The 15,379-nt window shown below is 48.7% G+C and overlaps 1 protein-coding gene across 1 annotated transcript in view; it reads right to left on the reverse strand.

Annotated features, from left to right (window-relative positions):
- ITGB5 (integrin subunit beta 5) overlaps window positions 1–15,379 on the reverse strand; it is a 111,894-nt gene that overhangs the window by 61,577 nt on the left and 34,938 nt on the right. Inside the window, exon 5 of the mRNA XM_052653972.1 lies at window positions 10,560–10,728. Coding sequence (XP_052509932.1) covers window positions 10,560–10,728 — 169 coding nt within the window. The remainder of the gene's footprint in view (window positions 1–10,559; window positions 10,729–15,379) is intronic.

Here is a 15,379-nt window from a genome sequence, read left to right on the forward strand (position 1 = left end):
AAATTACCAACACTCTGCTCTGTCCTTAAAAAGCAGCAGCAATCTAGAGCTTAGAGAAGAGACAAAGGGCTATGGGGCCCAAAACAACAAAGAGCATTGCGCCTGGCACACACTTTGTGCTCAGTGAGGAAAGAGCCGTAAGTGGACACGTGAACAAGATCAGGGCTGTGCAACAAGAAACCTCCCTCACAATGTCTAGAAGTCTTCAATCACATCACTCCCTATTCCACCAACTATTTAATATGCTTTGGAATCCAACAAACATCTTCTTTTAATCATATAAATATGGGAAGCATTAAGGGGCTAATTTAATTGAAAAATGTTGCCCCCAATCACCTGTTATACACTGGGATCTGAGAAAACTAATGGGGATTGCAGAAAAATCCCCATTGTACTGGATCCCCCAGTATAAGCTGCAGGAGCGGGGAGGGAGGGTGGGCGGCAGCGGGATGGCTACTGGAAGCCCTGGGCAGCCAGGCCTGGAACGGGGGGACCTGGGACCTTGAAATGGTGAAGAGGGAGCAGCAGTTCATACAAAGGGGAAGCAGAGTGGAGACGGAACACTCGGTCTCACAGCCTTTGAGAAAATAAATAGAAACTGGATCCTCCCAAGAGTGAAGACCAACTTGCAGGCTTGTTCCCCTCCAACATCTGACTCCAGGGTTGGACTGGGGAAGAAATAAGGGCTAGGGAGGAAGGGTGTAGTTTCTCTATCTGATGATATGAAGCTCTGGCCTGTGAGGCTTTGGTTTCTGGGGTTGGAACGAGTCATAAGCAAGGGGCTACGAGGTCTGACAAAGGAGGAAGGTCACTCAAAGGACCAAGAACAGGCTTCCATCCTCCCTGTCCACTTCCAGACTGTCCCTGGGTCCCCTTGATCAGCTGCCCACGTCACCTGGACTTTTGCCCACTGGGCAAGGTGGCTCCATGGGGAAGCCATCGGGAGCGGAAAGCTTTTCCGGGCATTAGCTTCAGGCTAGCTGTGCTTGGCACACAAAACGAGTGTGCAGGCAGAGTTCATAGTCACAGTGACTGAATACAAATGCAGCTTAAAAGGGTGCAGTGAGGCCCAAAGGAAACAGGCTAGAAGAGGTCACTACAGAACAGAAGCACTGCTGGGTTACTGGGCAGAAAAGCCACTTCAGAGGAAATACCTACCACCTGGAGCTGGAAGGACCCTCAGAGGTTGGCTCAACCATGCTCTGCCCCGTACAGGGACCTTTTGTCTGGCACCCAAACCATATGGGCCTGGGGTCCCCATACGGGCCTGGGGTCCCCATACAGACCCACTGTCACATCTGGCAGCCTGTTCCATGCCAAACAGAGGTCTTTGTTAGACAATTCTCCCTTGCCTTGAACACGAACCTGTTTCTCTGTGGCCACCCAGGTATGTTCCCTGAACGGCCCTCCTCCGTAGTGACGTCTGAGGTCAGGAAACACACTTCTTCTGGTGGTGTCTCTCCTCCTAGCTCACCTTTAACCACTCCTCAGGGGTGTGGTTTCCAACCCTAGCACCATCCACTCACCCTCTCTGTTCTCCAGTATCAATGTCTGTCTTAAACACAGCCCCAGAAGCACATGCAGGTCCTGGGATGTAGCCTGGCTGCAGAGGAAGGAGGGGCTGGGACTGCAAGTGTCTGGGTCTTCTGACAGGCTCACGGAAGCCTGTGAGTCCTGATGCCCACATCCCAATGACCTTCTCACACACAGACCACATCAGAGCATGGCAAGTGTGAGAGGGAGTCTCAGATATGCCCTGTGGGAGGGTGGGGAAGGGTCTGGCACATCGATCTCTAGGAACCCGGCCACAGTACTCTCTCTTGTAGACACAGTTCCATATGGGGAGGCCTTAGGTCAGGATGCCGTGTAGCTAGCAGTTTCTTCACGGACAGAAACACCAGCTTTAACCATGGGGTTCTCTGTTCTCAACATGAGCCTATCTGAGTAAAAGCAACAGTCACCCAAACACCTGGGTCCTCCAGCCAGGTGCTGACACAGCCACGGGCTTCAGCTGTCATGCAAGAGTCACCAGCCACACACTCCCTCACTGCTGGGAAGGACGCACCATCTGAGAAAGTCTCTCCACAGTGCTATGTGGGAGAGCCAAACAGCAGAGTCACGGTTCCCAGATGCCAGAAATTATAAATGCAAAAGGGGATGCAGAGTTCCCATCTCACAGATGGGGAAGCCAAGGGCAAAGATGCGCATCACTCCAAGGGCTGGGCTCCGGCAGCGCGCGGACCTTGGCATGGTACTTGAGGTTTCCCTAGCAAACCCAGAGGCTGCTGGAGCCTCCTTATAACTGTTTCTTGTAAACAGGAAGCTCTGCGCTTCAGAGGACAGCAGCATGTGCAGCTGTCTCTCCAGGGACAGACTTGGTCCTGGCTCTTCGCTGGTGAACTGAGTCACACGGGAAACCAAAATGCTTCCTGAGACCAGGACCCGCCCTCTTTGGAAGCACACCCCTCCCACCTCTCTGCTCCTGTGTGGCCCAAAAAGTGGCAGGCTCTCTAAGGTCAAGGTTAAGAATTCTGTCTCTGGAGCTGGCAAAGTGGATACAGTTCCATCTCTGGCTCTGTCATTTCCAGTTGTAAGACCTTCTAATGCTACTCAACCTTTCCAGGCTTGTTTTGATCATCAAAATGGGACAATATAATATAGCATCCCTGGTGGCTCAGGTAATAAAAGCATCTGCTTGCAATGCGGGAGACACGGGTTCAATCCCTGGGTCAGGAAGATCCCCCTGGAGAAGGAAATGGCAACCCACTCCAGTTCTCTTGCCTGGAAAATTCCATGGATGGAGGAGTCTCATAGGCTGCAGTCCATGGGGTCGCAAAGAGTCGGACACGACTGAGCAACGTCACTTTCACTTTCTTTTCAATGGATTAGGTAAAACAAGCCCCATGAAGTACATGGCATAGAAGCCTGGCTCTCAGCCAATGGTAATCAATAACATCATCAGCATCACAGCCTCAGGGCCAACACAGGGATGCAAAGAGACAAAGGTGATCCCTTGAAGGGATAGAACACTTAGTTAACCACTGGGTCCCCCAAGCCAGACCTTCGACAGAGTCTGTGCACTCCGCCAGCATTTTAGATTGTCAATATAGGCATCTGTCGTCCAACTGGAGAGATGCTCCCAGGGGTGGGAGCTGTGGCTTCATCACTGTGTATCTCTCACAGCAGCTAATGGGGCATCCTGCAGACAAGTAAGTGCCCAACAAATTTTGAAAGTCATAACTGAAACACTCTGTGTGTTGACCTTTCAGGCAAGCACAGAGAGAGAATAGATTTGAGGGAGGAAAAGAGGATGGGAAGAAGGCAGACCTGACCAGCCAAGGCACAGAACCCATAGCAGAGCTGAGCTTGGGGACCAAGGAGCCTCAATTCCAACGATGCACATGAGGAAAAACAAGGCTGGATTCTCCCTGATTCACTTCCCCAATCATGTGGACATTCAAGCCTATTTCCGTCACTTTTTAACAGTAAACATGCTCTCATCAGTAGTTTGTTCCTCCTGTTTCCATCCATGCTTTGCAATGAAAAATCTTTTTAAAAAATCTGTCTGTGGTTCAACTTACAGGTGAAAATGCTGCATTTCATTCCTCAGGGAAAAGAAATCTCAGACCATGACTGAGGATTTAGACATTCATCTGTAGCCCAAGTCCTAACAACTTGCAGTAGAAAATGTATAATGTAGACTCTTATGGTGAGTCAAACCTGAACTAAAGACAACAATTGCAATATATGAGGCTGAACTATATGCATTTTCAATTTTTGTAGGAGAAACTATCAATAGTCAAATATCAAATTTCATTGATAGTAAAATGTCCATGATTTTACATAGTTCTATTTAATGTTTACAAATAGGTTGTTGTATTTCCTTTGAGTGGATCTGCAAGCTCAGATCAAATCTTGGAGGATGAGGACTTTTTCTCATCTTTAATTTTCTTCACCATACCTGTCACTGAGCACTTACTGGGCACACAATAAACATTCTGAAGTTGGAAAGTATGGTCCAGTAACAGTACTTCTGGTTCTGCTTCAGAGGACATGTGAAGTATGTGTGAATGACATGGAGCACTTGGGAACCAGGCAGACATGGGCATCCTAAACTTCAGAAGCATAAAGGAACCAGTGAGGACAAAGCATCTCCTTGTCTGCCAAATATTCAAGAAGAAACTGCCGTGTGCAGGCAATGAGCTTGGTGCTGCCGAACCAGGTGGTGTGAAAACAGACGTGGTTCCCTGCCTTCAGGAAGCTGCCAGTCTCACAGCGGAGGCAGACATCACTCAAATAAAAATAACTGCATTGACATGACCAAGGCCTGGTGCACAGCAACTCCAACCTCTTCAGGAGGATCCGGGAAGGCTTCCTTGACATAAGGCAAGCAAGCAGAGGTCCCAAGTAGGCAGAGAACAAACACTAAAAGAGGGTTCATGGGTGGAGGTGGGAGGGATGCACAGGCACTGGAATGCTCTGCATGGTATGACGCTGGGGGACACATGTCATTATATCTGCCCAAACCCATAGAACCACCAAGAAAAACCTTGTGTCAGCTACAGGCCTTGTGAGACAGTGATGTGTCATTCTGCTGGGGGAGGGTGCATATGGGAGGAGGGTATACGGGAACTCTGTGTACTTCCTATTCAATTTTACTATGAACAGAGAACTGCTCTTAAAAAAATACAGTCTACTAATTTTTTTTAATTTTTGAAAGAAATGCGAGAATACAGGGGAGGAGTATTCCAAGCAGAGGAACCAGCAGGTGCCAAGGGCCTCCCATGAGTCAGAGTAATGGACGGAAGGTCACTGTGACTGGAATCCAGAGGCCAGGATGAAGGCTAGGAAGAGCAGTGTCAGGAGGGCCCAAGAATAAACTCTTGTCACTTTCCCCCTTTGCCTCAAATACAGCAAAAATGAGCCCATCATCTGAAACACTGGCATTCCCGCCGGGTATTGAAATACAGCCTCGTTCATTGCAGGGGCCTTCTAATTTTTCCCAGCTTGAGTCCTCCCTGCCATCGTCAGCCAAGGGAGCCAAGGTGTAGGGACAGCTACGCAGGCAACTGAGACATGGGCCTCCCTGGTGGCTCAGTGGTAAAGAAACCGCCTACCAACACAGGGGACACAGGTTTGGTCCCTGGGGGGATCCCTGGGTCTGGGGGCATCCCACACGCTGCAGGACAACGAAGCCCACTCGCCTACAGCCTGTGCTCCACAACTAGAGAAGCCACTGCAATGAGTGTGCGTGCCACACACCACAGCTACAGAGCCGCACCCGTGCACCACAACTAGAGGAAAGCCACGCAACGATGGAGACCCAGAGCCGCCGTTAACTAAGAAATTAATTTCTTTAAAAAAAGTGAGACACAAACTCTTCACCTGTGCCCTGCTGATAACTCTGAGCTGTAACTCTGTCTCTTCCTACCCCTCGTGTGGAACCAGCAGCTGTGAGCAGGACAGCGAGGCCTACAGCACAGCTCGCAGGCAGGAGGCAGAACAAGGACATATCACTCGAGGGACCAAGACAGCTGAGTGACTCAGAAGTTCACATTAAACCACGTATGCACGCTTAGTCGCTCAGTCGTGCCCTACCCTTTGAGACCCATGGACTGCAGCCCGCTAGGCTCCTCTGTCCATAGGATTTTCCATGCAGGAATACTGGAGTGGGTTGCTGTTCCCTCCTCCAGGAGATCTTCTCAACCCAGGGATCGAACCTGGGTCTCCCACATTGCAGGTGGATTCTTTAATGAGGAGCCACCAGGGAAGCCCCACGTTAAACCACAACCATCTGTAAAACAGAAAGCCAAGGAGAACCTGTACCACCTCCGACAAAAACACCTCATGAGCATGGACAGAGGGCCCGTGTGCCTGCGCACACAGCCCTACAGCCTCCATGGACCACAGAGAAATCCAATACTTTCCCAGGCTTCACAAAGACCAGGGGAAGAACAAGCAGGGCGGGTTGCGCTAAGCCCCAGAAACCACAGTGTGATCTGCTAGCAGAAACACGCCGAGACAGATAACTCAGAAAGAAAGGCAATTGTCTACATTTCTCAGTTCGTACTTGGAAAAATGACAAGTCTCAGGTCTAAAAGAAATCAGACAACAGTCAAAAGAAGCCAAGTCAACTCCAGGGGAGGGTGGGCAGAGTAAAAACCTCTCAGAGCTGAGCCTGCCTCCAGGACTGGGGAATTCTCCACCCTCTGCTGTATCCACAGCAGCCACTGCCTGGTCTGGGCTCAAAACTGAGCCAGGAGAGACAAAAAGCAGAATCAAGGACTCTGGGCAAAGGGGCACAAACAAGGCTATGACGTGTCCTTTGTGAAAAGGGGCACTGACAGCATGCTGGAGGGCACCCTGGGCTTCCTCCCCTCCAGCCGAGCACCCAGACCACCATGGAGCCATTAGTAGCAGAAGAGACACAACTTGAATCGGGACAAGAGGACTCTAAATCAAGTCCTCTCTGCTCTGCATGGCACTATCAATACTTCCTAAAGTGCCCAGTACCAGGAAATAGACAGGGCTGGGGCTTTAGGAGGAACTGGTGCAAACCTGGCTCTGCTATTACCAACAGTCAGTATAATGAACCTCGGGACACTCGGTTTCCTCACCTGTAAACTGGGCACTACAGCATGCGTGCTCAGTGGTGTCTGCCTCTTTGCAACCCTAGGACTGCAGCCGCCAGGCTCCTCTGTCCATGGGGATTCTCCAGGCAAGAATACTGGAGTGGGTTGCGTTTCCTCCTCCAGGGCATCTTCCTGCCCCTGGGACTGAACTCGTGCCTCTGGCATCTCCTGCACTGGCAGGCAGATTCTTTACCACTGAGCCCCCAAACTGTGCACCAACACCACCAATACACTACAGGGCTGTTGTGAGAATCAGAGCTGATGTATACAAAACACCTGGAGCAAGGATGATAGTGGGGCAAGGGCAGCCATTATTTTGCTTCCAGAGGCCCACAGAATCTGCATTCCTGCAGGAAGTCTTATCGGAGGAAGCTGTCCCTCCAGCCTATCTGGGGCTGTGGTCCCCATTTTACATTAAGATGCTCTCACTAGTCAAGGGATAAAGGACCCATGCCACGCCAAGACTGTTTACACGCAAACTTACTTTGTTTGCTTTGAGACATACTTATCAACCTATTTCTGAGAAGACATACAATGCTTAAAAAAATAATAAATAATGCAAAATTAGGTAATTGAGATTAGAACAGAAAATCTGTCTAAAGGATAAGATGGATAAATGTTAGGGGGCTAGAAGGTAAGGCCGAAAGGGAATAAGCTGGGTTGCAGAGATCTGATTTTTCTGTCTGATGGGAGAAAGCAGCCCACAGAATCCACATAGCTGGGACACACCCAGCCAGGCATAACTTTGCAGGGAACGTGTTTGACTTGAGAGTCACAGAGAACAGCGAAGCTGAGACTGACAACTCTGAGCTCCTGGGCACCCCCTCCACCCTTTGTTTCCCCAGGGCAGCAGCTCTCCCTATTTGGGGAGAGCAGGAAAGCAGCCATGGCTCCAATCTGAACCACTCATCACACTTCCACCTACTGAATTTCAGAATAAACAACTTACAGTCAACTTCTAGGAAGTCCCAGGAGAGCAACAGAAGCAGTAAAGGGTGAAACCATTATTCAGACCAAGTATAACAAGTTTAATTAAAGGTCTCTAGGTAAAGATAAGAAATTGGGGGTAGAGGCACTCCCTCGTTCCAGCCCAGGCCAGTAGAGCCTCAGGAAAAACGCCTGCATTGGTGACAGAGGGGTTCCTTAGCTGTGGCTGCTGGTCCATGGCCTCTCCTAACAATGTAACCTGCAGCAGGGAGAGATGGCAACTCAGAATGTCCACTCATAGAAGCAGAATTCTACTTAACCTAAATACAATCCTAAGTAGAAACAGACTGTTTCCTTCTTTTTGCAAAGAGCAGCTTCCCAAGAAATGTAAAGCCGGCGGTCAGGGTGGGATTTAAGACCAGTCATGTGAGCATTCCATACCCCTAAGTCTCTCTAGTTGGTAACTATCAGTCCATCCTAGGGAAGCCAGAGTGAGAATGAAATCAGAACAAAGCACCCGCCCCTGTGGGCAAGGAGTAGGCCTGTTATCAGCTCCATCTCCAGGGCATGGGGTCAGAGGAAGACAGCACTGGGGCTGCCTAGTCAGCTCCGGCCTTCAGGAGACTCTCTCCAACTGCAGAGATCACAGGCCTGCTGGCGCTGTCACATTCAGTTTGTAGGATTAAGAGTAAGGGCCTTTAATCTGGGCAAATCAGGAGGAGGCAGAAAATACAGTCAACAAGATAAGGCATGCTTACTTAGGGCTTTTAAAAGAACTTTAAAAATCTCATTATCACTGAAATCTAATTAACATTAAAAATCTAAATATCACTGAAACAAATGATATCTAGGATTTACTTCAAATAATGAAAATAAAGTGGTTAGGAATACAAATGAAACAAGACTGGCTAGATTGGTAACTGCCCAAGAATGGACCATGGGTACATGGGGTTTTATTTCACTATTTTCTCTACTCTCACATGTTTGAAATATTCCATTACAAAATTTAAAAATCACATGTCATTTATTGTGAAAATTTAAGTAAAATATGAAATTAAAAAACAGAGAGGAAAGAAAGCCACACATAATCCTATCACTAGAGTCAACTGCTGTTAACACTTTGGTCTACTTATTTCCAATCTTTTCTGTTATTTTTTCTCTTTTGCTTGCACAATACAGTCATACCTCTACACTGTTTTATCAAGAGGGCAAGGTGGGGAATTAAAAAAAACGCCAAAAGATATGAAACCGAAACACACGCTAAAATGCCTCTTAGCCAACGATTCACAACCAGGTGCAGGCACTGAGTCTAAGAAATCTGTAGCATCTCCACCAACACTCCAGTCTTAAAATACTGAGTTTTCAAAGGGAAGGATATTGTCATGCGTCTGGGACAACAAGGGAAGGTACTGTGGGGGAAGAACAAATCAAACAGCTTCTCACAGACCACCAAACCTCCAGCATTCCATCACGCCATTCTGATTCATCTAATCAAACAGAATTAATATAACTGGACAGTGCACAGGCCTGTTACTGGGTTCTTCCCCCTAGCCTTAAACATGAGTTTCCCCCTCAAAAAGAAAACCCACAATATTCCCAGGATGGGGTGGCGAGAGGGATCCTGTGTTTCCCCTGCACTATTTTTTTCTGCCAAGCAGTGGATTTGGCAGAACATCTCTAAAGATAGCACCCCATACAGTCAGTATCTGAATGAGAGTCAAAAATGGAATGAGAGTCATAATTTTTCTTCCTGAGGCAAATCCATGAACTACTTTGTGACTTACTTGAAAGATTCAGAGCTGAATCTAGCTGGGTCCTGGCTGCCTTTCTTGGGCTGCTATGAAGCATCAGGGGCCTCTGAATCAAACCATTCACCTCTGGCCAGCAGCTGGGCAGGGGCCACTGAGACCTTCCTCTCCGGGGCGGCCCCAAGGAACAGGGATGGGCAGAATGCCAGTGGGACCAAGCAGAGGACGGAGAAGGCTCTGCTGCTTTCCTCACACTTTCCTTTCCCCTTATCCCCCTCTGTCTACCATTTGGGGTTTTATTAATATTTCAGGAAGGACAACCATGACTCTCTTATCATTTTGTAAAGGACTGAGAGGAGGAGAAGTGAGTCTGTGAAGCACTAGACACAGGCTCCCTGAGATCAGTTATGTGGCCTCCCCAGACTGAATGCTAACCTCCCTACCCAGCCCTCCTCCCCCAGACATGGGTGTCCCAACCACCGCCCTGCTGCTGAGCCCCCTGAAACGTTCAAGAAAGTGCTACCAATTATGCACAGTGTGTGATGACCACTCTGGAAAAAATTCTGAAGTATGTGTTGGGATAGCAAAATTCAAGAGTGACATTTATTTTTATCTTTTGTTGATGTTATTGGGTTGTTTTGACAGTAGAAAATTATTTTAAGAATAAATTATTACCAACATTCCAGTTACATATTTTGCTGAGATTGGAACCTCTCAAAGCCTGAGTTCATTTCTGACCTAAGTCTGTGTCCTCCCTCTGGATTCATATATTACAGAGAAACAGGAGAAAGACAAACAGACAGAAAGAAAACCAAAGATGACAAGCAAGTTCTTCTTTCACTGGATTTCCCCAAGAGAGCAATCTTTAGTATTTACGAAAATTGGGTCATAAAGCTCTACAAGGTTCTATGCATATGGCTCGACTCCACCCCTTCCCTCCCCACTCCCCCAAAAAAGGGACAAAAGAGTCAAATGCAGAAACACAGAACAGCTGTCTGCTGGCAAAGACGGCTTCCCACTGTACACAGCCACACCCTGACACAGCCACACACCAGCCCCCAGTCATCCCTGCACTCCAGCTGGTTTGATGGCTGCAGATTTCCCCAGGGGCCCACTGAGCTCACCCTCTGATGCAACAGCGGAAGGGAGCCCATGGGCTGGGGTGGCTCAAAATACAGAGGCAATGCCAGCACCCACACTGATGCCTCTTCGTTGATCTCCCGTGCAGGGACGGGACAGAAGGGAAGGTTACCTTGCAGACAGCCGCCTGGAGCACTGCGTCAAAGCCACCCTCCGGGGCATCGCGGTTCCGGGACACCCTCTGCTTCCGAACTTCCTCGTTGAAGCTGTCCACTCGGTCCGTGAGAGGCAGCAGGTGGCGGAACCCAAAGGAGGGGACACAGTTTGGGAACAGCTTGTAACTACAGAGAAAGAGGACAAGAGTCACGTTTCCTTCATTATCTTAAAATCTTAAACAACAACATATTCTGTGCCTTTACTGAGTGCCCTGAGTGGCACCAACGAATACTCAGCCACCTACCGTGTGTCCCTGGGACAGGCACACGGGGGACAACAGAGCAATAACACTTCCTACCTCCCAAACACAAGTCCTAAACGGCAGGAAAGACAGCACACACTAGGCTGTAAGTGCATGAAATGGACAAACAGGTCAAAAGAAGCAGAGGTAACGATGGGCTTCTGTAATCTGCGAAGACGCCACAGAGGAGCCCTGACATGCGCCTTGAAGCGGCAAGGGCCTGGAGCACGGGCATCATAGCCTTGGCAGTGCCTGAGGAAGGGGGTGGGGGCTCTTTGGGGCTGTCGAAGGCGGGCAGTGTCAAGGGATGGCAGAGTGACTTTACAAAACCAGCTTCTCAAATCCACTTTGCTGCCGTCACCTGATCAAAGATCACATAACCTCTCCTGTCAACCCACTCAGAGACAACCAGGACACGCTGGCACGTGAGCAAACTCTAAATGCAATAGGAATGACAATGTTCTTCCTGCTTCCTCATTCATTTATAAATACTGGAATGATAAACTATCAGCTCTCCCAGATGCATGCAAAGAGAAATCATTGAGAAGCAAATCATCTTCAAACGGAACATTCTATTTGGCAACTTGGAAAGAGGGAAGTATCACATCTCAATAGAAGGCTAATGCCATATCTCTCTCCTGAATATTCATTGGAAGGACTGATGCTGAAGCTCCAATACTTTGGCCACCTGATGGGAAGAGCCCTCTTGTGGGAAAGGACCCTGATGCTGGGAAAGATAAGAGAGCAGAAGGAAAAAGGGGCAACAGAGGATGAGATGGCTGGATGGCATCACCGACTCAACAGACCTGAGTTTGAGCCAATTCCAGGAGATGGTGAAGGACAGGGAAGCCTGGCGTGCTTCAGTCCCCAGGATTGCAAAGAGTCAGACACAACTTAGCGACTGACCAATATCACAAAACAACTCTCCTGACTGTTGGGTGTTCTGATCTTCAGTCCACAGTAGAGATCCCAAGTGGCCCCATTCCTGGAGGAAGTTAGATCCCAACCATAGCTGCTGGAGTGTCAGTTGGACATACAGCCAACAGAATAGGGTGAGAGGCCTGACACTGCTTCCAAGAAGATTCCCTAGGTACAGGGGGAGAGGGAAGGGTAAATACAAGGCCCTGTGGGAGAGGTGAGTCCAAGGGCGGAGGGCGGCCAACAAGACCGTAGGGCTGGGAGTAAGAGCAAAGATGGGCAGTGAGGCAGCTGGGCGGCCAGCTGGACAGACTGTGCAGGTCTGTGGCAATGCTAAGGAAGCCTCTCTTTCAGAACAAAGATGAAAACCAAACTTGACAGACAGGCACAAGGGGATGGCTTCATAACCCAATCCAAGCCATGTGCATGGGAAGGGAAGCAGGCTTAGGACCTAGCAGCTCCTGCCTAATTGCACCTTGAAGGGCAGCCAGGGCAGGTCTGAGAGGCTCCCCTCCTGCACAAGAGGCAGCCCTGGGCTTTCTAAGAGGCTGCCCCATTCCTCTCAGGCCCTTCAGTACCTGCTCCATCAGCCACCAGCTGCAAGCCAGCTGTGGATGGTCAACCCCACTGCTGTAACGGCTGTGGTGCCTCCGGGAGGAGGAGAACCATCAGAGGCTGTCCCTGTTTGCCTTTCCTGTGTTTTACTCCCTCTTCCTTCCACCTAAATCTCTGCCCACCCCTTGTGCTTGCACAGATCAAGCTTGCCTATAACCCATGACTCCAGGCCGTCCAAACTTTCTATTCCCATTCTCAGCTGGCCATAAAGAGAAAGGTCACGGAAATTGCATTCCCAGCTGGAAATAGGAAGTGAGCTGAGAAACAGGAAGTGAGTCCCACTGTGGTGATCTGACTAATAGAGGGACCCAGGAGGGAAAAAAATGGACACAAACTCTTCCTCGCCCTTGAAGCAACTTCACCCTGTGCCGCTGGGGACGACAGGAATTTACTGCTATGGCTGATGGGGTTGGTTGAGGAAGGAAGAACTGGACAGCAACTGCTGTTCAATGAGAAAACCAGAAAAGCTCAGCTAAATCAGCATTTTTCACCTTTTCCTTCCGTGGAGAATTACTATTAATAATCGGGAACTAGAGAATGCATTTCCCAGAGAGAAGCCTTCACTGCAGAGAACTTTACTGCAACCAAATCAGAGGCACCTCTTAGAGAGGAAAACAGCGTTGTCACACAGGCTCTGCTGAATGTCTCTGCAGTCACTGGAAAATAATGTCACCTGTGACTAGTTGTTTCCCCCCTGGGAGAGCTGACTGAGGGACCTGAAGATCTGGGTGTTCGATGGTCTTGTGTCAGGAAGCCTGCCCACCCCCTCAACCTGTGTCTGTGCTGTAGGATCCCAGTTTAGGGCCTACTAAATCTTTACTAACGGAGAAGGCATCGGCACCCCACTCCAGTACTCCTGCCTGGAAAATCCCATGGACGGAGGAGCCTGGTAGGCTGCAGTCCGTGGGATCGCTGAGGGTCGGACACGACTCAGCGACTTCACTTTCACTTTTCACTTTCATGCAATGGAGAAGGAAATGGCAACCCACTCCAGCGTTCTTGACTGGAGAATCCCAGGGACGGGGGAGCCTGGTGGGCTGCCGTCTGTGGGGTTGCACAGAGTCAGACACGACTGAAGTGACTTAGCAGCAAATCTTTACTAAATTAAGGATTATGAACCAGGAAGATAAATGAAATATATATGCTTAAAGAGCCTGGGGGTGCATGTGTGTATAAAAAGTGAATCCTATTTGAGACATTAAATCTAGGCAAATCCAGAAAACAGTCTAATGCTTCAGAACAATAATACTGTGGACCGTGGAGCTGACAGAGAAAGACCTCCCCTCTTCTTCTAAACAAAGAGAAATGCTGTGTAAAAATCTAATCTTGAAAAATGTTAATAGGTAGCCAAGACTGGAAGCTTCGCAGGGAAATCCCAGGTGCCAGGAAGGAGAGGAAAGCACTGCACAAATGAATGGACTTAAGTAGGTGGGAAGCAGTGAGCAGGGATCTCACGGCAAAGGGGCCCTCTGCCGCCCCCAGCCCCACCACGGCACGTTGTCAGACAGGCTGGGGCCTGGGCCCCGTTGCTGTAGTACTGCAATGCTTGCACCTGGACACATCTCTCCTCAAGCAACAAAATACAAAGAAACTGCAAGACCGAGTGCATGTGCAACTGCGGCAGATTCTGGACAAAAGATACAAGAGTCCAAAAAACCCATTTGCCACTTTTGAAAAGCCTGGAGTAAAAAAGCAGAGGGTCAGGAGCAAAAGCAGGGTATTGCACATGCCCCCTTGCACACAATACCACTGAAGGGATGGGCAGACCACCTAAGCCCCCCTCCAGCCCGACCCCTGGGTACTCCCCTACCCTCACATATAAGGAACAAGCTCACCACCACTCCCGGCTCCAACAGGGCGGGGGGCGGTGTGGGGGGGTTGGGAAGCAAGCAAGCAAGAGAACCTGTTGATCGTTCTTACTTGCCCCTGCTGCAGCAGAGACCTCAATAAAGCTTTGCCTGAATTTCTCCTCTGGCCTCTGATTGATTTCTATTTCTTAAGGAGGCCAAGACACCTGGTTGGTTACATTGGGATCTGACAGAGAATCTGGGGCTTGGGGCCAGGTTCTATCAGGGATGATGGACTTCAGCCGCGCAGGGTCAAGCACCGGAACAGGGTTCTCTGCATAAATCTGTGGGCCACGAAGAGTTGCCCTGTCACTAAAATCAAAACCAGAAAAATTCCAGCCCCTGGCTTGGGAAAGAAGCAAGGAAGATGCACTCCAGGCCCACGGCGAGATGAATCACCCACAAAGATTGTAACTCCAGGCCTGAACAAGTCAGAATTCATTACTTTTAAAAGGAAGGAACCCCCCTGCTGAGAAACGAAACGGGAGAACTAGTCCCACAGTGAGACTTGGAGGATCCTGGAAGCAGGGAACAAAAAAACCACCCTGCAGGAAAGTCAGCATACCTGGGACACATGACCCCCTGATGGAAAACAACCTCTTCTGAAGAGGAGCTAAGGAAAGCGTTACTGACCCTATGAGAAATAAACCACCATGAAGGAATGTCAGCAAATGCAACCAACTGAAGGATCTTCAAGAAACAGATAGCAAAATGATCTAAAGCACTTTAAAACAAACATATTTAAAACATTGAGGAGAAGAAGGAATAAATTCCGTAGACTAGAATGGGATATTATTAGGGAGAAAAAACAATCAGAAGGTTATGAAAAAATATAAAAAAACAAAAGTCTGAAAAAAAGAAATAAAAAATATTGTCACTCAAATTCAAAAATGAAACTTCGGTGCATGGATTTAAAAACTAAAGAACAAGGCACTGGCACAAAAAACAGAAATATAAATCAATGGAACAGCATAAAAAGCCCAGAAATGAGCCCATGCACCTACGGTCAATTAAGCTACAACATAAGAGGCAAGACTACACAATGAAGAAAAGACACCCTCTTCAATAAACGGTGCATGTGAAAAAAATGAAGCTAGGACATTCTTTAACTCCACACACAAACATGACCGCAAAATGGATTAAAGTCCTAAATAT

The sequence above is a fragment of the Budorcas taxicolor genome, chromosome 1, assembly GCF_023091745.1.
Source record: "Budorcas taxicolor isolate Tak-1 chromosome 1, Takin1.1, whole genome shotgun sequence".
NCBI lineage: Eukaryota > Metazoa > Chordata > Mammalia > Artiodactyla > Bovidae > Budorcas > Budorcas taxicolor.